A 22,042-nucleotide genomic window follows, 5' to 3' on the forward strand; every position below is an offset into this window, starting at 1 on the left:
AATGCATGTGATGCATGTGATGAATGTGGGTGCCAGCCTAGTAGTCCCAGATCTATGTAACATGGGTGGGTCACCCCATTACAAGCCCCCTGTTCCTTCATCTGCTGAGAAAGGGCCTCAGTAGATCACCTCTAATGTCTTCCCTGACACTGACATTCTGTGTGTAATGACTGCCTTGCATTCCATCTCAGATTATTTACCCTTTTGGCTACTGATCTACAATTGAATTGTTCACTATGACTTGCTCTTACAAGCTGTGCTGTAGAGAAATGGTAAAAAATGGAGAACTAAAATGGCCAGTATTTGGTAGATAGCATCAAATTGCCCTCCAAATGGGGCTGTCCCAATTTATAGTCTCACTAGCAGTGTATGAAAGGCCCTATTTCTCCACATTCCTGCTCTATCATCAGGGGTTCTCCAGAGAAACAGAAGAGAGGGAGAGGTAGGGGGAGGCTTTTAAGGAATGAATTCATCAGATTGTGGAGAATGGCATGTCCAAAATCCTTGCAGATTGGCAGTTTAGGCAGAAACTGATTTTACAGTCTTTAGTCTGAAATTTGTAGAGCAGGCCAGCAGCTATAAATTCAGACAGGATTTCTATGTTACAGTCTTGAGACAGGATTCCTTCTCTTAAAACCTCAGTTTTTACTCTTAAGGCTTTCATTTGATTGGATGAGTCTCACTCTGTCAAGGGTAATCTTAGAGTCAACTGATTGTAGATGTTAACCACTTCTATAAAGTACCTTCACAGACTAGTATATCTAGACTAGTATTAGAACAAACAACTGAGCACTATAGCCTTGCCAAGCTGAAACACAAAATTAACCATCACCCTGCCATCACTTGATATTATCTTAAAGTATCATCTGACCTTGAGAAACAATAAAGCATTCTAGGGTTTATTCTCAGATATCAGCTATTTACCCTAGCCAGGTAAGTGTTGTCCTGGCTGTTTCCTGCTTGATTTCCTGCCCCATTCATTCTCCTTCCTCTTCTGCCTGTGCCTGTGGACACCAGTCTCTGCATCAGCCCCATCTGGGCATCCTCACCTCTGGCTTCACCAAGTGAGAAGCATCAAAGATCTGAGGGCAGAATGAGAGACTTTGCAACACATGTTCCCTGCTCCTTGCTTCTTCAGTTCCACACTTCTGGCACTGGCTTTCTTCCCACAAGGCTCCAGACCTCCTTGAATTCCTAAACCACTATTCCTCCCCTTGCCTCTTCAGCCCTAGCTTCTCAGTGTCACTGCTCTCTGGTTCCCTTAGCCCTGTCGGCACCTCTGTAAATAAGCAATACCTTCATGAAAGGCATTCCAAGTCGGGTTGATTCTGTTTTCTTTCAGAGGCCATGACTGACCACAACAGCAGTCCCAGCTGAGGACCCAGAAGCATGAACAGTGGAAGGGAAAAAGGACTCAGTGCAACCCTCCCTGGGAGAAAGTCCCCAACTTAGGGGCTTCCCAGCAAGCAAGAGAAAGAAGGTGTATCACAAACTACCTCAGGATCTAGGCCTGTGGAGCCTTTGGGGAGGGGGCCATGGTCATGGCTCCTGTGTCATAATGGCAGAGAGAGGCAGGATGACAAAGCACTCATGGCTCTCCACCTCCTGCATCACAGGAAGCAGAAACATCTCTTTCCAACCTCCATCCACGCCTGTCATAATGGCGGGGCAGGTGTCCCTTCTCCCCTGACCCTGACTGCAGGGCTCTGAATGCTGGCCTCTCTCCCCTCTCTGGAGAAATTGTCCCCTCTCTTCCACTTCTCTTTTTTTCCTGCCTTCTTTCCATCAGCCCTGAGTGTATTTAAATTTTTCCTATATAAAAAATTAATAAATAAAACTTCAAACCTAAGTCCCTCTCTACCTTGCCCTACTTGTCCCTGTTTCTTTACAGTGAAACTTCTTGCCAGAATTCACAACCACCCCAGCAATTCCCAATCTTTCAATCAGTAACAAATCATCTATTACTGAAAGTGGCAAACTGTTTCCACCTAAGTTAGAGCAGACAGATTCAAAGTCCTCCCTGTACAGCTATCATCATCCTCACTCCCTGTATTTCTTCCTTTTTGTGCTCGGTGATCTGGCCAAACTGTACTGCTTAGGAGCCTCCATTGTTCCACATACCTTCCTGGCACATGATGTTCCCTTTGCATGTACTGCTTATGCCCACCCTCATGAGGCTCCTCCCTACTTTTGGCTTAGATGTCCCTTCCTCTAAGAAGTCTTTCGTGGTGCCCATGCCCGGATTCGAGTAAGGCATGTCCCATAGCAGATTCCCACAACACCCCCGATGTCCCTGTTAGAGGACATGCCACGCTGTGAGGGACTTTGCCTTTTGACTGGTCTCAGCCTCACCGAACTGTAAGCTTCCTGTGAGCAAGGACAGTGCCTGGTTTCCATTCCATTTCCAGCCCCTAGCCCAATGAGTAGCTCCGGTGTGCACCTGCTCTGAGTGGATGAATGGAAAAATGGCCACTGACCTCCTCCTACATGTGGGGTTGTAGCATTGGCATGTAGCTTAGAAGCTCCAGAGGAAGTATGGGAGGAAGGGCATTTTAACCAGCATTGATGTCCAGCAATAGGACAAATTTACCAAAAAGGCCAGAGCTCCTGTCACTGTGTTGACTAGGCTGAAGCTGGCTGACTCGAACTGGGTTCCGTGGCCTTGTTGAGGAGCATGGACTGACTAGAAGATACAACGTCACTTAGAAGCTAAAGTTCGATATCTCCAACTTGCCTTGAACTGGGGTCCTCACCTGTGATTCCTCCAGCCATGGATAGGTTCTCACTGCTGGGTGGTAGTGAAAGCTCTCCAAAGACTTGCAGGTAGGGAGGCTTAAGTCAGAGTCACATGCCTCCATCACCACAAGAGGGCGCCTTGGGCTTAGACTTCCCCTGAGGGTACAGGTGAACTAAGGTTTACCTGCTGGAGGCAAAAGGTCTGCTGAAGTGTAATTACAGTGGCCAGACCCATGCCCATTGCTGGCCCCAAGGTCAAAAAAGTTCATTGAAAAACAGCTGTTATGCTGTTTTAAAATTAAATGCATACTACTATTATTTATTATTTGGAAACTTCAAGTGCAAAATGGGCAAGGAGATTATGTGTATCCCCCACAGATACGAGTGAAGGCTGGGTACTGAGTGGAGTGGAATGTCCAGGGCTGAGGGCTCAGTGTTAGGGAAATCAGAGACAGGGAATAAATAGCTTTGAATCCTGACTCCCATGCTTTCTGCAGTCTAATCCCCAGAAACAATTGATTTATCCTGGTTCCCAGACCACCTCTCACTTTATTACCCTGACACTAACCCCTCTACTCCTATTCTACAGTATTCCTCCTGGCAATCGTGCTGTAAGATTGACTCTAAGGTGTGGGTTTTTTTAGAGAGGCCAAGGAGTTCTTCCTGGCTTCTACCTTGTTTCCATTAGCCCTTTTGAGAAGCCTGAGCTTGGTTCATTTCCTGTGGTTTCCCCAAGGCAGGGAGCTGACCCCACCATGCAGTCTCACGCTCTAGGCCCCACAGTGTATCTGGCACACAGAAGAAGCTAGAAGGGACTTGTTGCTTGGTGGCCTTCCAGATTGCCTTGCTCTCCACCCTCTTCCCGGCTCTGACAACTCAATCCAGCTGACATGACAGGATATGAGAGTGAGAAATAGGCCTGTAGCTAAGAAGCCCACTTTGTTTAGGTGGGAAACAGAGTTGGGGCTCTCCTCCCTCCCCTGAGTACCTTTTCCATGATCATAGATCATTTCCAGCAGCGTGCCTGGAAGGGGAAGCTTGATTTCTGGCAATTTCTAGAAATGGCCTGTGGAGCTAATGACTTCCTAGAGGTGTTATCCCCAGAAGACCAGAAGAACCTGGGGATGGCTCCAAGTTGATCACAGTTTGAGGACCACAGCATCCTGGTTTAAGGCTTTGGTTATTCCCTGAGAAAGTCTTCCAGCTGTTGAGAGAGGATAGGGGTAAGGGAGGCAGGAGAAATTATTTGCATTTTATTTGCATATGGTTCTTTTGATGTCCAAAGGCACTGAAATTTCTTGTCCCTGCTTCTTTCAACTTTTTTTTTGTAACCTTTCCTTTCTAACCTCAAGGCAACCCCCTATCTCTCTCTTTTCCCCCCACAGTTTTTTCTCCCCCAGGCTAAATACAGACATGGAGTATTTGGCTTAGAGGGATAGCACCTTCCCCACCATCTCTCATTGGCCCAGAACTCTAAAAGCTGATTTCAGGGAGACTAAATACTGGGAAGGAAGGAGAGATAAAGGGGCCTTTTGAGTTCCTGTTCAAGACCATCCAGTTGAAATTATCATCAAGCAAGTTAGAGAGAGAAGAAGTAAAAATTGTCTAACCTTGCTTCCAGCCTTCCAGTACTGCAAACCCACCCAACTTTCTGAGACCCAGGCAGAACATGTAAAGGAGGAGCAGAGAGAATGGAAGGATCTCTGCTCTGCCATGTAACCTTGGGCAAGTCCTTTTTTCTTGGACCTCCTGTTACTCCTATGAATTATAACTAGATTCTTTCCACCTCAAGTTATAAGATCATGGAAGGAAGAAGAGAAGGAGAACCTCAGGCTCAGGCAATTGGAGGCAAGATTGGAAGCACCAGCTTTGGAGTCAGGCCAACCTGATATAAATCTAGCTCTGCCATCTACTGACTGCATTAAGTTCCCTGAACCTTAGTTTCCTCTATAAAAGGAGCAAAAAATTATACCTTCCTTTCAAACTCGTGCTGACTAAATAATAAGAAGTATGTCTAGCATGTAGCACTTTTCCTGGCACATAGGGAAATGCACAATCAATGTTTATTGAATGCATGAATATAGGAATGAGTAAACGAACGAAGGTGAGGTAATGTTGGTCCCATGTCTGGAATCAAAAGCTGTACTTCCAACTGTGAACCTCCAAAGTCCCATCTCTGTCCCAATGGGCATCATCCCCAAGAGCTCCACCCTGCCTCCATCCTCAGGACCCCAGAATCCTAGGCTGCTGGAGCTGGAAGGCCCTTGGAAATCATTAGGTACATGCTCCTCTGGCTTCTGGAAAACTAAAGCCTGGAGAAACAATGTAACTTCACACATGAAAAAGAGAAACAGATCCCAAATACTGTAGTTAGAGAATCAGATCCTCCAGGGCACATAACCATGCAAATGCTGTGCGAATAGAGATATGGAAGTCACAAGCACACTGGGGTATATAAACTATGTGCAGACCTTTTGCTAGGATGATGGCAGGTGGAGTGCAAGTATAGATAAGAAATGGACCTCAGAGAAGGGGCCAAGCCTGAAGTGAAAGCAAAAGAGAGAGAAGAGGAGGGAGGGAGAGGACAGGCTGATATTGTCCTGAACGGGTTTCCTGTGTTCCCTTGATTGATCTCTTCTCCTAGCCAGAAGAAACAGGGAGAAAATATCCTCTCCTGGAATAGGGGAAGACATTGTGACTGGGGGAAGATGGTTTGTATGGACCTAAAGATGCACATGTTAGCCACTTCTTATTTCTCCAGGGCTATTGTGACAACCACTGAGCGCTTTCTGATACCTATTTTGTACCCAGCACTGTGCTCATTGTGCTTGGTGCTATGGGGTCACCAATCAGTTAATAATCATGAGGTAGGATAAGAAAAATCTCACAGATCTCACAAAGGCTATTAAAAACATTGAAGTGTTATGGTAATTTAGTGAAAGACCAGATCACTTCCATCTTTAGAAAAGAGATGGCATTTGAATTGTGCGTAGAGGGAGAAAGGACAGTGCTTTTGAATAGAAACCCTACTGCTGTACTGGATCTATAACATTGGGCAAGTTAAACTCACTCTGCCTCATTTGTTCCATCTGTTAAATGGAAATAATAACAGGTCAATTTATGAGCTGATATGAGGACTAAACAAGATGGATGCTTTAAAGTGTTAGTACAGTGCCTGGCACATAGTGAAAGTTCAATAATGCTGGATATTAAAATAGGGATTATTGGGGTGGATAGTGGGTGAACAGACATACCAGGTGGAAAACACATTGTAAACAAGGCATAGAGGCACTATGCCCAGCACCTGTTCTGTGAGCAGGAAATAGTCCTTGAGAGTAAGGCAGGTTGATAAAGAGACCTGTCTGGAAAGAAAGAACCTGTCTTCCTATCAGCACATGGCTTTCTGTGCTTGCAAGACAGGTGATTCCTTGCCCTTGGCACCACTTACTATGACCTAAAGAGTGGTGGGGTGGGGGACGGGGGCTCAGATCTATTATGGGTGCTGCAAAGAGCACCCAAGTGGGAGTCTAGAGACCTGATTCCAGCAGGGCTCGGTTTGTCACTAGGGAATTGTGTGACTGTCACCTCCCAGCTGTGTTGACGAGGGAGGCAGCTGTCCCGACAACCCCTCACACTGGTATATAACTTTTACATCATCCAGTCATAGAACCTCAGAGCAACCTGGGACCTGGATGGGGCAGGCAAAGTTCTGTGTCTTCACCTGGAACACATGATAATAAGCTTGGCCCCATCCGGGTCCCAGGATGTTTCGAGGATTCATGCGAGCTGGTGAGCTTGGCCACCTGCTAACTCCATAGAGAGAGAGGCCAGTTAGAATTTGTACCCTGCCTCATTTTACAGATGAGTACCCGAGTTCAGGGAGGTGAAAAGCCTTGTTTCCTGTCACACGCTAGTACAGGGTTGAAAGATAGGATTTCAGAACCAGATTCTTTCTGATACAACCTATAGCTTCTCCAACCACTCCAGGCCCCTTGCCCCGCTTACACTTTGGGAGTCTGTTCAGGCGGAGAACTCTATCCCATCTGGGTAATCCTCCAGGGGTTTCTAAAACAGGCTAGCCAGAGGAAGTCTGGGTCCCTGCGGAGGCGGTGGGGAGAGGCCCCCAGGCTGGGTTTGGGCATACAGGTGTTCCGCAGGGTCAGGACCCGCCCCGGCAGCACCCACTGCCCCTCCCCAGGCCCCCTGGCTCCTGGTATGCAAATCGCTGCTTTGCCTGGGCAGGGGGCCAGGAGCCCAGGCCCTGCCGGAGAGGGGGGGCGGGGCCGACGGCCCCCGCCCCGCGCCGCGCTGCGGCGCGCGGCGTGCTCACCTGGGGCTAGCGACAATCCTGGCACCGCCGAGGGTTGCCCGGGCGGGAGAAGCAGAGTGCGCGACGGCGGCGGCTGGGGGCGGGAAGAAGGAGACCCTGGCTTCTCAGGGGGATCAGCTGGGGCCCACGCGAGGAGCCTGCGGGGGCGCTTGTTTTGGCCCCGCCCTGAGCAGGATGGTGAATCTGGAACTCATGCACACAGGTGAGGGAGGAGGAAGTGAGCTCTGACAGGTGTCACTACACGGGAAGGGTCTAAGGAGAGGACCACCATTCTTGGGGGTCTTATTCCGCGATGGCCAGGAGAGGACAACGTGGATAGCTGGTCATCCGGGGGCGGATGTGGGGAGGTTGATGTTGGAGGAACCTTGGAAAAGGATGAAGGTGGGGGCTATGGGGTTGGAGGGTGGGAGGGCTTCTGATGTCTCCAGTTTGGAGAGTGGCAGATGTATGGGACTTGGGTATGCTGAACTGTTGTGTCTCACTGAAGTTGCCTTGTTCAATGATTGCAGAAGCATGGCTCACTCACTCGGCCAGGGATGTGGACCTGGGAGTGTATAAGTGAGGAAAATATGTGTATCCATATGTGATGTGTTTGGTGTCCTGGGCATTTATGTGAAGTAAAGGCAAATGGGCCTCTGTAAGGTCTGGAGGAGGAGGGAGGCGGCTAGAAGTGAGTGGGGCAGAACAATTACAGAGGCACACCTGGGGCGGGGTGGAAGCATGTGTCCATTGTGTATCAGAGTAAGTCTACCTGTCCCCATGTGAGTTGGGAGAGGCAATGGAGCAGAGCCTATGGGTGAAGGTGTGATCACCCACATGCTCTGTAGGTCTTAGCAGTGCTATAGGGCTCAGTGCGAGGAGTGGAGGGTGACGTTTTTGTGCAGGCACTGGTCAGGAACTCTGTGGGACCTCTGTACGGGGGCCTGTAGAACAAGTGCTTCCACCTCTGTGTCTAAGAGCGGGTGGTGAGAGACACATTCTTTGTGCTCTGTGTCCCATTATTTCAGATACTATGCCCTCCTTCCCGCAGGGATGGGAACCTAGCAGATGGAAAAACTTTTCCAGGAGTCAGTTTCCCCTGTGTGAATGTATGGGGGCACCCTGCTGATCCTTCATTCCACAGCTGGGTCAAAGCAGGAGTTACTGTTCCTGAAGGATTGGACTTGGTGTTAGGGTAGGCCTTCTGGAAGTCTGGTGACCTGAGCAGAGAACAGTCTCAAGGTAAACAAAGCTAAACCAAATTTGGCCATTTCAAATGCAATTTGCGTCTCAAAGGGGGCAACACCCAATGACCTTCATTTAGGATTTCAGCACTGTTGACAGGAATTTTGTTGCCTGATCTCCTTTATGAAGGAGTAGGAAGGAAAAATGGGGAGAGGCAATTTTCCCAATCCACCCCAAGAAGCAGAGCAGGCCAGAGGCCTTGGCCCTTCTTGGGGCTCACCAATCCTGAAAACAAGTAGCAGTGGGTGCACGCAGAGCCCCAGGATCCACAGTTCTCCAGGCACAGAACCTGCCAGGAAGGGCTAGGTGAGGCTAAAGGAACCACCTCGAGTCATCCAACGATTGGCAACAATCTGGCACCAACATGGGTCTGGACATACCTGGGGGCACACCCTCTGTTCTCCTTTCTTCACTTCCTGCCAAGAAAGTCTTGATTTGAATGGGAGCAAGAATTTAGAAAGGTGGATCACAATGGGAAGTTCTTCAGGGCTAATATCAGAGACTTCCTTTCTCCCTGCCTCCACCCTCCCCACCTCATTGTGTATGGAGGCTCCTGCTCTGGGGGAAGTGCAAGAAAGTGAGGCAGCTGGGACCCAGCAGAGAAGCAGTTTAGAGGCTAAGAGAATCTCAAAGAAAACAGGAAAAACAGTGAGATTGAGGTGAGAAGACCTAGCCAGGCTCCACCCCATGCCTTGGCCTTGGAAGAAGCTCCAGGATGATGCTTCTCAGAAGACCTGACACCTCCCTCACAAAGGGGGAGACTAAGATAAACCTAAGGTGGGGGTGACTCTTCAGAGTAAGGTCTCCATCCACCTTGAATAGGTAACCTGATTCAACTCTCTGCATTTACTTGCTACCCCTCTCCAGCCCACTGCTTTAGTCTGTCTTTCTTCAGGGCTGTCTGATCCCCTCTATGGTGCTTAGTTCTCCTTCAGGAGCACCTCAGAGGGCTCTCTCAATTTGAGACTTTCCGTGGAACCTCTGTAACTCAATGTCCACTTGCAGGTTCTCTTTGCCGGGTCTTCTCAATTGGCCTTTCATTCCAGGTTATCTTTGTAGGGTCTTTTAGTGTAGGCCCTGCTGTGGGATCTGTGAGGAAGGGTCATTCTATGGAGTGTCTCATTACAGGCCCCCCTGTAGTGTTTCTAAGTCCAGGATCCTCTTGGTGGAACTTCGGTCTTTGGGGTCCTTTTTCTCCCCCATCGCAGTAATCCTATATCCTACTGGTTTTTTATAAACAGCACTTCTGTGAATTCAAAGTCCTGGGCCCTTGGGGACTCCTCAGTTGACTTGCTGGAACAGTTTGCCGGGTGGGAGGAGGGGATCAGGAGCACACAAAGTAAGTTGTAGAGCCCCCCACTCAGACAGGTCTACAAGAACTGTGACCCCTGATAACCTGGGTATAAGCCATGGATCAGGTATGTCTAGGGCCTCGACAGTTTGTACTTCATAGAGCATCTCTCACATGGGAACAGGAACACCTTAGCAGGCAAGAGGTCACCAGACATGGGGGCACCCCAGCCAAAGAAGGGCTCCCCCCTTCCGGGTCACAACAAAGCAGAGGGGTAGATAATAGTCATATAGACAGATGGGGAAAGAGAAAAAAGAGAGGAAAACAGTGAAAAGCCAGCCAGAAGGGAACATCTGGCTGGTCCCAGGCATCTCTTTTTCTGACCTTCTCACTGTGAACTGTGAAAGAGGGATCAAGTCTCACAGACTGATACCAGTTACAGCCCAGGAGTATCATTTGAGTTGGAAGGCCTTATTGTGAGAGGAAGTGGATTTCTCTTGAAGAAAAGAAGTCTCATGCAGGAAAGAGTGGAAGCCATGTCTGACTCAGAAGTAGAACTGCTGGGTCCCTTGAATTCCCTCCGGTGGAAGTGCCCCAATTAGCACATATATGAGGGAGAAATCAGGAGGGAGCTCTAGATCCTTTCAAAGAGATGAAGATGGACAGTAGGAGAGAGAAAGGTGGGTCCTCTGCTTTCCCCAAAGGTCCAAGACAGTGTAGACACTCAGCCTGCAGCCTGGGGGCAATGCTGCTGCTGGACTTTAGTCCTACAGGCTCACACACGCATCCTGGTTCACAGATATGTAAAGAGGACCTGTTCCTAGGTCATGCCAAGGCTCAGGGAGGGGCAAGGTCAGCTGCCAACAAATTGTCCCAGCTTTAGAGTGTGGGGATGCCAGGGAGGCAGATGAAAGTCTGTGTCTGGTATCTGAGCTCTTATATAGAGCAGCTGAGCCTCCCCAGGGAAGGGAGGGAAGGGAGTGATGGCAAAGAGCCTACTCAGTTGTGACTGAGATAAGAACAGCCAAGAATCCTGGCCCCACCCTGCATCTCTCTCACTCACTCCTGCAAGTACTGTCTGACAGGTGAAGGGTTATGGCATCTTGGAGAGTTTCGGTGTTGGCCCATTTTTAGGCTGAGACCCAAAAGCTTGTCCCACCCATTAACCTCAGTCTTCTACCCAATAGGAACAGGTTATTAGTATCTTAGCATCCTATGGTACTTTGAAGAGGTTTCACAGATTATCTCAGCCTGCCCCTCCATTCAGGTTCAAATCCCTGTCCAATCCAGAAGTGTCAGTGTTGCTTCCACAGTGGCTACATCAAATGAGTAGAGGTCCTGGCAGAGTATGGGGTCTTTGACTTCTTCAAAGTTATTTTAAGACGTGATTAGGACTACCTTTTAAGCGCATTGAAAGGATGAGTAAGATGGCTTTTGGGTAAATTTAAAGGCCATGCAGGAGATGGGTGTTGTAAGAGAGTTTGGGTTGCAGGCATAAAGTTATGATTTAGCTAAAAAGTTCCCCTTCTGAAATGTCAGGAGTTTGAAATAAGCTGATTCAGAAAATCTGGTCATCATTCCTGCCGTACTGCATCTTGAACTCTTCCTGTTCCCATGAGCACTTTTCCTATTAAGTCAGAATTTGGAGAATGCCAGTGGTTCCCCAGGTAACAGACAAATTATAATAGTGCCAAGACAGACAGAAAAGTAAAGCTGTTTGTTGTACTAGGAGAAGAAGACTAATATCAAAACTTAAGTTTATGTTTAATTAATTAGTCTATAACATGCTTACTTTGTGCCAGGCCGTTTTCATTTGCTCCTCACAATAAGCCTGGGAAGTATCTTTATTTCCATTTTTCAGTTGAGAAAACTAAGGTTCAAATATGTGACTAGGGTCCCCCAGCTGGTCTGCGATGACACTGGAATTAAACCCAGGTCTGTCCGCCACCAGAACCCATGCTCTGAATTCCAGGCACTACTGAAGCAGATTAAGAAATCACCAAGGTCAGAATGCTCCCTCTCCCACTTCTTCCCAGCAATCACTGATTTTTCTCGGCACTGCCAAAGAATCCCTATGGGAAAGTGAGAGCTGAGCACATCTGTTAGACCATGCCTAGCTCCAGGGGTAGTACTTAGGGGTGGGATGAAGCAAAGCCAATTTTTCCATTGCTGTGAAGGTAAGCAACAACAGAAGCCCTTTGCAGATGTGTCCAGGTGGCCCACACTAGCCTGCATATTCATGCATGAAAGACTATATAGAGAATTTCAAACTGCAGCAGGAAGGACTTAGGCTCAAGAAATGCTTTCCTAAATGTAGTACACTGGGAGAGGTGGCAGAGTGTGGTTGCAGGATTTCCCCTAAAGGTCTGTGACTATACAGGAGAGTGGAGGTCTGAAGAGGGCTAAGTGGAGTTCTGAGTATTTAGCTAAGAGTTGTCACTTTGGCAGGTCTCAAAAACATTACTCACACCACAGTGGTTCCCAAGGTTGCTGACTCCCTCCCCTGCTTCTAGGCTGATCTAAGGGTTGGAGAGCCTCTGGACTCCTCATTTCTGTCTTGCTTGGCAGGACAGTCACCCCTCCTACCCTGTAGTCACTATTCCCTCAGAAGCCACAATTTAAATCTCTGCCAGAGCCACACACATTACTGCCCTAAAAAATAATAAGTAGGTTTTTCCCCACTTTCCCTGGATTGGAGGTCCATGCTTTCCCCTCATCCTGATCATCTCCAGATCTCTGGGTGGCCAAGCTGCCAACTGCCAGATTACCTCATGCAAATTAAGACTGCCTGCTTAACTGGGATTGGCTGGCAACCAAGTATGTAAACTGGCTCACCAAGACTTCATCAGGTTTGAAAGAGTTAAAATGCTGCCCCAGAGAAGAGGGTGGGGAAGTGAGGGTCAACATGATTTGTATAAAATATTCTTCCGTCTTTAAGTCTTCAGTATTTGGGTAGTTTAATAAGGAGGGTAATTGAGAGAATGTGTTACTGGTAGTTCGAAGTTGCCTCTTCCCTTCTCTCTTCTGACTCTGGAGGAGACTTAAGGACCTCTTCGATGATGGCAGCTGTCTGTTGTGGGTAAATGTTTAGTTTATTGAAATGAAGCAGGGCAGAGAGGCCGAACTCACAGCATTTGAGGGCTGAGATGGGCCTTGCCTAGTCTTCTCTCTCTCCAGGGCACTGCCCTACCCACCATCTGTTTTTCACTGAGCACATTGGAAGTGTAGGAAAGACAGTAAGTAAGGATCCCTGAAAGTACAGGATCTCCAAGGAAGACCACAAAGGAGCTAGGGTTTGATTCCTAAAGAGTGAGCCAAGAGAACAGAGGCAGGAATTGGAGAAGAAACATGAGAAGGTGAAGCCTTCCAGGGTAGCGTTATTATGGGGGAAGGAGGAAAGATGGATATTTCTTATGCTACATTAAAAGGTAAAATAAATTCCCTAAATCCAAAATGAAATGAAAATTAAGAATAGGGAGCATTCTCCCTCATTTCCACTATTTCGCTCCCTGTGTTTAATTTTTACCAACAGCACCTGGTGATAGAAGGCAATGGCGATAAATGATGCAAAAGGTAAGAGACCTTGCAGTGGTATGGGAGAAAGGGAAAAGAAAAGCAAGGGAAGGAGCCAAACAGGGGAGGAGGGGATATGTGCCTGGAGCTTATGAGTATTATAATAGTTGGATTTTCAGGAGTCAGGAATTTGAAAGTCTGATGGTTGTTGTAATTACACATTTATCTTTGCTTTTAAAGCCAAATATGTCATAGCAAGAAAAATTGTAACCTGTTATTAAAATTGGTTGTGTTTTCCCTGTAGATAACAAGATGAGTGGGGATGTAGCAGATTCTACAGATGTTCGCAGTGCTCTCAGCCAGGTGGAGACAGGTAAGGGCCTTCTCTTCTGGGGAATGGAACAGGAAAACAACTGGTGGGAAAGAGCTGTTAAAAATCTTCAAACAATGCTGTATCTCTTCTCATTTGGTCTTTTAGCCAATCACACCCAAAAGTTGGGTCCTAGGGAATGGAGGACTTCTCTAGAGACATGGGATATGACATGGAAGACTTTGAACAGTACCTATTGGTCTACAGTGGAACAAAACCCCTGGAACTAGGCTAGAAAAAGTCCAGATCCTTAAAAACAAAACCAAAATTTAGGGAGAAGTTTCACTTCTTGATGTACAATTCCAATACCTGTAAAGGCAGCAGGCTGTACTCCTAGCTGCTACTGACTGACAGAAGGCAGAACATGTCTACTAGATAGGAACTAGAGTCTTTTAACCCCAAATTTCTCAATAGTCCTAATCAAGGAACTAACCAAGGACACTTCATGCAAGTGTTCCTCTTCCAAGTAATGTGCATATGGGTGGTAAAAAGGCTCAGAGAGAAAGAGTTAATGGTTGAAGAGGACTTTGCTTTATGAAGAAGAAAAAGAGAACAGGGAAGAATTGAGAAGAAAGTTTCATACCTGTCTGCTTGTAACTCTATAGTCCAAGCCTTGCTTTGAAAACTCTATATAATTAAAAATAACTTAGAGAAAGATGAGTATAAATTGTAACACCACCAAATAATTTTAAAAGCATCCCAATAGGACCTCAATTAGTCTTTCATCTGGATCACTGGAGATGTAGAAATTAGAAGTGAAAGAAAATCAAAGTCCCTCAGGGCTAAAATCTTTTTCTAGGTCTTCAGGTGCAGTCTAGTTACATTCTTGAAACTAAAAGACTTGGGATAAGGGACAAAAATAATTGGGATCTTGGGGAGTGGGGCATCTGCAAGGTGCATTTACCACAAACTTTTCTGCCCCCAATTTCATATTAAAACAGTATCTATTTGCACAGTTAGAGCTACAGACCTCATATTTTGCTTTATGTATAAGGATAGCTGAACTAGGAGAATATGGGCCAGTTGTATCTGTTTTGCAATTGAATTATTGTCTGAGTATATTTTCCTAAGGTTCTTTGGGGTAAGACACCTGTTCCTCTTAGTTGAGAAGAAAATTCTCTCCAATCTCAGAAACCCCAGTCCAGCTGGAGACTTATAAGTATTGTCTAGACTCTGACACTCTGCCCTATAGAAAAATTCAGGTATAGAAGCCAGGATTCAGGAGAAGTTGGGTCACCCTTTACTCGCTGTCTGAAACCAACTCTGTTCACTTTGGCCAGGTCCATTGCCCCAGGTACATGGGGACACAGCTAAGAGAATGTTAATGTGGGAAGAAGACCACACTCAGCAGTCTGGAACTCATGCTCTGTTATTGGTTACTTGACCAAGTTAGGGTATAACCATGTTGGGGGTAGGAAGAAACTACACGGAACCCCAAAAGGTGAACCAGGAAAGGAAATAAGTTCAGATCCTGGATTTGGAATAGTAAGGTTAAGGTATTATTGATAATCCAAGCAAGTTCTGACCTCCTATCTGGGACTGTGGGAGCTATGTACAGACTAGGTTCTAAGGAGAAATAATCCAGATATAAGCTGGGACTTTTGGAATTTGACTGTCATCCCAGGGTTACTGCCAATTCAATATATGACCTTAGACCAGCTATTTTGCCTTCTTAGAAGGCAGAAACAGATGAGTTTTGAAGTTTGGATTTAGACTCAAACAAACCTGGGATAAAAATCACAGCCCTGCTGCTTACTGGTTGCATGATCTGATAAGTTAATTTAGTCTTGTTTCTTCTGTAAAGAGGAACAATTAATGCACAACTTCAAGAATGGGTTGAGAGTCAGCTGAGATTATGTTTGAAGACCTTAGCACAGTGCTTGGCACATGGCAGCTGTGATTATCGGTACCTTTAATGCCATCATTAGGATTCTGATTCTGTAATATACAGAATGAGTATCACTGCTTAGTGCTTTGAGGCTGCAGGTAGTTGGGGCGCCCTTCTCCCCTTCATTCAGGCCAAGTGGGTTAGCCTTGGAGGTTGATTTTTCTCCTTTCACCATTCAGTAAATGATTCTGTGTAGCTCCTTAACTCCAAGGAGATTGTGAAGTCCATGCTGTCAGGAACTTCTCCAGCCCTAGTCTTCCACTTACAGGCTAAGCTCAGTGGCTGGTAGCACCCATACTTATGTGATCACCAAATTACTGCATGTTTTTAAGGGAAAGAAAAAAGAGGTATCTAATTAAACTAACCAAACTTCCTGGAAAGTCATTCTGATTCATTTTTTTACAGAGGAGAGCTTACTCTGAGTCACAGTGCTTACCAACTTGGTTTTATGACTGGATTTTTAAAAGGTATATTCCCCTTCCCAGCAGTGCATGAAATAAGGGGTTTGTGTCTGGGTTTAAAGGAACTATAGACAAAGATGATCTAGAAAGCCCCAGCTCCCTGAGAGCACCTTCTGTATTGTGTGAAATCCCCAATATAGGTACAAGTTGAGGGGGAGCTGGGAAAGGAGGTGACTCTTTCCATCCACACAGGCCCAGACCACAAAGGAGAGCATTCTCAGGTGCAGACATAGACTTCCTAGTTGGTAGAGACCTGGCAGAGCAGGACTTTTTTCCCTTCCTTTCTTCCTATCCTAGTTAAAGCATAGATGAAGGATAAACAACCCAACGCTTCAGAATATGACAGCACTAGGGAGCAGAGGAGGCTCCCAATCCGCTGTCCAGTGCTCTCTCTACATCCTTCAGAGGACTGAAGCCACGCTGTTTCTAGACTTCTGTACTACCAACTTTTCTGTCAGTTCCTTTTACCTCCCTACCAGTTGTTACTTTTCCTTCATTTTGGAGGCTGACAACATTTTTTGTTGTTTTTGTCAATTGAGTGGTTGATAAGGACATACCCACCATATATTTCAAAAGCCTCCAGGTATATATCTGGCAAACCCTACGTACCTATTCAGCTAACCCTATGACATTTGACCATGCTAGCCTCAGCATAGCCTCAAACTCAGAGGTGGACAAATCTGGTAGGCTCAGGTAAAAGGAGAGAAAGAGCAATTATATTCATGGATCTTGCCCATACCTGGGCACATGTATATGTACCCAAAATTTTACATACATCATCTCATTATTCATTCTTACAATTCCCATTTTTACCAAAAAGGAAATTGTGGCTCAGAATGAGAAACTAACTTGCCCAGGATCACACAGCTTCTAACGAGGAATCAAAGTCAGGCCTGTCCAACTCAGGCTCTGCCATGATCTCCTTGCAGACTTGGGCAAGTGTTTCCCCACCTGGACCTTTATTTTTCTCCTCATAAAGAAAGAATTTGTATAATCTCTAAGGGCTGAATTTTAAAAGGTATGTACATGGTTCCACTTTTCCAAATTCTCTCCCATCAGTTTCCATGTTCTGCATTTACGTATAGGCTTTCTCAGTGCCGAATTCTCCCTCTCTGCCTTATGTCCCTCAGCCACTCACATCTCCTTCTTTCTAGCTTTCTTCTCATCCTTCTCTCATCTGACACCTCCAGCTGCCTTGCTTAGTTCTGTCTCTAGTCCTCTTCTCTGACCTGGCTGGTAGTCCCCTAATCGACATTTGCAGAGCACATTTGGATCAGACCTTGGGCTCAAAAACATGAAGAATCAGCCCTGTCCTCACAGGGCCTTTCTCTTAGTGCAGGAATCCCATGGTGGAGTGGATAACAGTACCAACTTGTGTCTGGAAGAACACACTCAAACACAGTGCATTTGGCCTTTACATCAATTCTGAGAGGGTAGGTGTTTTATCCCACTTTGCAGATGAGAGAGTTGAGGATGGTGACGAGAAAGAATGTTAACTGGGTTTCCTAATATCCCATGCCTAGTAAATAACAAAATTAAACCTGGGTCTTTCCAGTGACTTTCTATTCAAAGATGGTAGTGGGAAGACTGGGCACCAACATGGTGAACCAGAGAAAGAGGATACAAGAGAGTGGCAGCAGCAGGGGAGAAGACAAGATTATGGATGGTGGCACTGATGACAGGAGTTAGAGGGGAGCCAAGTACCTGGAAGGTGGGGTGATCAATTCAGGAGGCAGAGCCCTATCTGGGGCCAAAATATGCTTGTTGGGGAAGAGAGGGAAAAGGCTGGGGTCACCTCACTCCCTTCTTTGGAGGGTAAGAATCTAACCTCTGAGAGGACTTTCTCCTTCCTGTCTACTATCCTGAAACAGCCTCACAATACACCAGCTCCTGTCCCGTCCTTCCACCCCATTTGACAAGGGGTGTGGGCTGGGGTTGCAAACCCAGTTGACAGTGGAGCAAATGCCTTGGCACCCTTGTACTACTCAGAGATCTGGGAAGGAAGGACTCTGTGAGGAGAGCTAGAGATAAGGGAGGACTGGGCTTTGTCAGTTGTCCCTTCCTGCTGTCCTCCCTCTTTGGCTTCCATTGTCCTGTCTGTGTGGTAGAAGGACTAACACCTGTCCCACCCTCTAGACGGACCACCAAGGAAAGATAACTGTTTGGGGAACCTGTGCAGAAAGTCCCCTCACTTAACCCTGGGATCTTTCAACATAGTTTTAAGAAGGAATAGACATAATTCTATAAGGGACCCCAGAAGGTTAGTGATTCTCATAAGGTCCCAGAGAAAGAATGAGTATCTGATTCAAGACTCAAAAGTCCTTCTCAGTCAGTGCATTCCCAGGACCTCCCTATCTCCACATGTACTGAGTCCCTAAGAAAACAAGTTGAGGATAGAGAAAATGTGTCTCATCAGGAGCCAGAGGCAAAGATTCAGGCAGAAACAGGCAGAAGACTTTAGAGATGAATGTGATTTTTCAATACAAATACTTATTAAATGAAGCTATCCTTTCAAGGACAGAGAGGACAGGAGAAATCTAGGAAGTACTTGTGGTGAGGGAAGAGTTGGAGGGAAGTGCAGAAGAGTCTCCTATTGACAGCCCTTTCTAAGTGAGGCACATGTGTGCATACACACACATACACACTCCATTTTATGATTAAATGACGGAGTGGGTGTGAAAGCACTTTGTGAAGTGTACACCACATTTACAAATACAATCTATCACTAGGTTGATAATTACTGGAAACATTCAGGAGACAAAATAAAGAGCTCTGTCACTGAATGATTTGGGACAAAACTGCTTGTGCCCTGGACTTGAGTTTTCTCCTTGTGATGTGGCGAGAAAAGTGCTGCAGAAATAGAATGAAAGGGGTGGGCTAGGTGGTCCCCAGGATTTGAGCCTTGACTCTGGTCCTGTACCTCAATCTGTACCTACTCCATCCCTCCCCTCTCTAGAAGAGAAAAATTAAGCTACAATCCCTCCAGACATCCAGGGGGAACTGATAGGAATTTCTGAGGATGTAAGGTTTCTGAGAGGACATCTTGTTTATACCTCTCTTCCTCTGGGGACATTTTAAACCATCTCTGGAAATGAAAAAAAATCTACTGTTCTTAGAGATTTTTTCCTCATCATCTCTCCTCTACTCGTATGGAAAGCTAACCCCACAATTTCTCTTGGCCACCTATTCTTGTAGGTTATAATCCTCAGTGACTGAAAGTGCTTTCTTATCCCTCACTGAAGACATTCATGCTACAGCGTAAGCCCATTGCCTCTGATTTTAACCTTCTCAAACTGGAGTGGCTTCCATCCCACCTTGTTTCCATTTTCTGTGACAGGGAGATAAGAAGGTCTCATTGATCACATAGGCTTCATACTATGGCTCTGTGTGCTTGAGAGCTCAGGAGAGTAGCCTGTGTTGTTAGAAATCCCCTATCTGCCTCTAGCACTCAGAGAACCTTAGCAAATAAAACAGATGCAACAACCTCTCACACCTGTACCACACCTGTACCACACCTTACAACTCACATAAAATTTACTTTCTCTGTTCATAGATTCCCAAACCCAAGCCCACAGGGTAGACAGGGCAGGACCATACAGCTCAGATGAACTGTGGATGGCTGGGCTAGTCCTGCCTGGTATCAGTTCCTCTTCCTTTTGGAGGCCTGTTGAAGGAAATGCCCCTCCCACCTCCCATCCCTCCTCCCACTGCCATCTGTTTGGCCCCCAGAAGAACATGGACCTCCTTTCTTTTCAACCTAAGAGGGAACAAACTGAAGGACCTAGTGGGGGGCATCGTTGTGCTGTCTTTACCAACCTGAGCTCCACTTAGTTTCATCTGTGGTCATTCCTTAGAGCACTGCTTGTCAAACAATCTGGGGTGCAGGATTAGTTGTTTTACTTCCAATCTACCATAGACCAATACTTGGTCTGACTGTGCAGGACTGGCACACAGCTGGCATGCACCACACACATTCAGCAGGACCCAAATTGCTCTACAGTTGCATCAATAGGAAGAGCCCACTACACTAATCAAGTGCTTGGGGTGCTCTTAACATTTCTGAATTCTTACTCTCTGTGTTTGTACATATCTGGTCTCATACCTTAATGGACAGTTCACAGACCAGCCCTGGACTGTGGAACACATTGAGGTGCTCTGCCTTGGAGGAGTTTGCAGTGTATATCAGAATATCCCTTTCCTTTGGCATTCCATGAGCAATGGCTACAGCTGACCCTGGGTACATCTTAAGACCTTCTTAACGTTCCTTCTACTCCTACTGTGGGCATTGTTGGAGTGATGAGAGGAGGTCCACCAGGAGAGGGGGCCTCAGGCTATTTTTTGCTGGCAGGGGTGGAATGATAATACCCACATACAGGCTGAGAGACTGGGTATTGAGGAGCATCCAGAGACTCAGGCCACTGCAGCTTTCTGGGCCTCAGCCCCTCACTAGGTCACCAAAATTGTAGACCCTACCTCCCCAGCTCTCAGTAAATGTCTCTGGTGTCTTGGGTCCAACTGCTTCTTCAAGGAACAATTAGGGCAATGAACACTTGTTGTGGAAAAGTGCCAAATAAGTGGGAAAAGAATTTAAAATAAAATGAGTAACCAAATTAGGATATCTTAGGGTCTTCAGGAGCAACCAAAATCCAGGCAACTGAAATGCAGTTACATTTTGTTCTGCCCCATCCTACATGTACACAGACATGCACACACATGGACCCACACTCACAAAATCCCCACCTCAAAACCCTCTGGAAGGCTGAGGGGCTTACCCACTGGCAGTCTTTCTTTCTGGTCCAGGCTGCTCTGTTAAAGGCCGTCTTGGGTCCTTGAGGGGACTTAGGAAGTTAAACGGCTGGCAAGGAAATGGGAGTTGGAGTCTCAGCCAGCTTTTCATGGTGCATCTCTTGAGTTTAAATCCCTCCCCCAGGCAAGGACTTTGCCTAGCATGACCCACCATTAGGAAGGGTTGCTGAGGGGAGAAGCCTGGTCCAGTTTCCCTCTCATCCCTGCTCTCCACAGCCTTTGGTCTGAGTTGGGTGGGGGGCGCGCAGGGGAAGAATCAGCTTAATGTCCTTCAAAGGGAAGCTATATGTGGTCATCCCAGCTGAAGCTCTTTCCATCTTACTGGAGCCTGAGGGCCTGGCAGGGCAGGTCAGGATCAGAGAATGAAGAGACCCACAAAGGCTGAATTTCATTTCTAGGGACTTCAGCCACTGACACTTCAAAGTTCCCTCTTGGCACCTCCATGGACTAGTGCTCAGAGCTGGGGGCAGGGTGCAGGGGGTGCTCCTTGGGTAACAGCAGGGTGCTGGGAGACTCAGGGACGGAGGTCAGGCCTTTGTACCAAGCCAAGAGCATGAGAAACTGAGCTGCAGGCATCTCCCAAAAAACACCAGTGCTATTGACTCAAAAAATAATAGGTGTTAATTTGCATGACATTTTACTTACAGGTTTCATGCTGTGCTTTTCACCTCCTGCCACTGGCACCTCCAAAGACCCCTAAGTCTCCCTTCTCCTGCGCCCAGAGTAAGGGCATTGCTGTATGTCCTCCCACTTCAGAATTTCCCTACCACCACCTAGCCCATCCTTGGATTAACGCAGAGGGGAGTTGGGGACAGCCATTGGCTTTACTTGGATGTTCCTGTTCCAGATTTGCCAGAGAGGTGCAGGCAGGTGGCCTGGCAGATCTGGGCCCTGCTGAGCACCTTGGTTAGGGCCACCTCAGTTAGGGTCACCCTACATACCTGCAGTGAGGCCTCCCCAGCAAGATTACCCCTACCCCAACCATGTCTCTTTCTGAGCCGGCTCAGGCTAGAAGCCAGAGAGAGTTGCCGAAAAGAGAGGAAACTCAGTGGTGGCTATGATGACAGGGTCTGGGCATCTGATTTGCATAGGGAGGTGATTTCCATACTTCTGGGTGAATTTCCATATCCCTGCCTCAAAGCCGGTTGGGGCAAAGAGCAGGAGAGTGGAGAGGTCATTTGAAATTCAAATGAGGATTATTAAGGTTTTCTTGTGGAGGGAAGCCTGGACAAAAGGGGTTAAGCAAGCTGGCAAAAGTCTACTCTGGCTCAAAGTTATTAAATGGGAAGCAGCACTTAGCTGGCTCCCTCCCACCTATCTCCAAAAGCCCTGGAGACCTGCTGGTGGTCTGGATAGGCTGGTATTAGAATCAGCCAACTGGGTCTTTATCCCTTCCTGTCCCTGGACTCAGTTTACTGCTCAG

At 46.9% G+C, this 22,042-nt stretch overlaps 2 protein-coding genes across 4 annotated transcripts in view; both read left to right on the top strand.

Moving 5' to 3' along the window:
- OAF (out at first homolog) overlaps positions 1 to 1,855 on the top strand; it is a 33,410-nt gene extending 31,555 nt beyond the window's left edge. The window contains exon 7 of one of the 3 annotated variants that reach the window (XR_008530775.1): positions 1,343 to 1,364. The gene's annotated coding sequence lies outside the window, so the exon portion shown is untranslated. Of the gene's footprint in view, positions 1 to 1,342 lie in introns of all 3 variants that reach the window. The other 2 variants (XM_054592454.1, XM_054592455.1) reach the window with 2 other exon arrangements.
- A 5,385-nt stretch (positions 1,856 to 7,240) lies between these two features.
- POU2F3 (POU class 2 homeobox 3) overlaps positions 7,241 to 22,042 on the top strand; it is an 86,659-nt gene continuing 71,857 nt past the window's right edge. Inside the window, exons 1-2 of the mRNA XM_054592451.1 lie at positions 7,241 to 7,268; positions 13,399 to 13,467. Of these exons, the coding sequence (XP_054448426.1) occupies positions 7,241 to 7,268; positions 13,399 to 13,467 (97 nt within the window). The remainder of the gene's footprint in view (positions 7,269 to 13,398; positions 13,468 to 22,042) is intronic.

The sequence above is a fragment of the Pteronotus mesoamericanus genome, unplaced genomic scaffold (genome assembly GCF_021234165.1).
Source record: "Pteronotus mesoamericanus isolate MK-2021 breed Mesoamerican mustached bat unplaced genomic scaffold, CSHL_Meso_final scaffold_36, whole genome shotgun sequence".
In the NCBI taxonomy this organism is placed as follows: domain Eukaryota; kingdom Metazoa; phylum Chordata; class Mammalia; order Chiroptera; family Mormoopidae; genus Pteronotus; species Pteronotus mesoamericanus.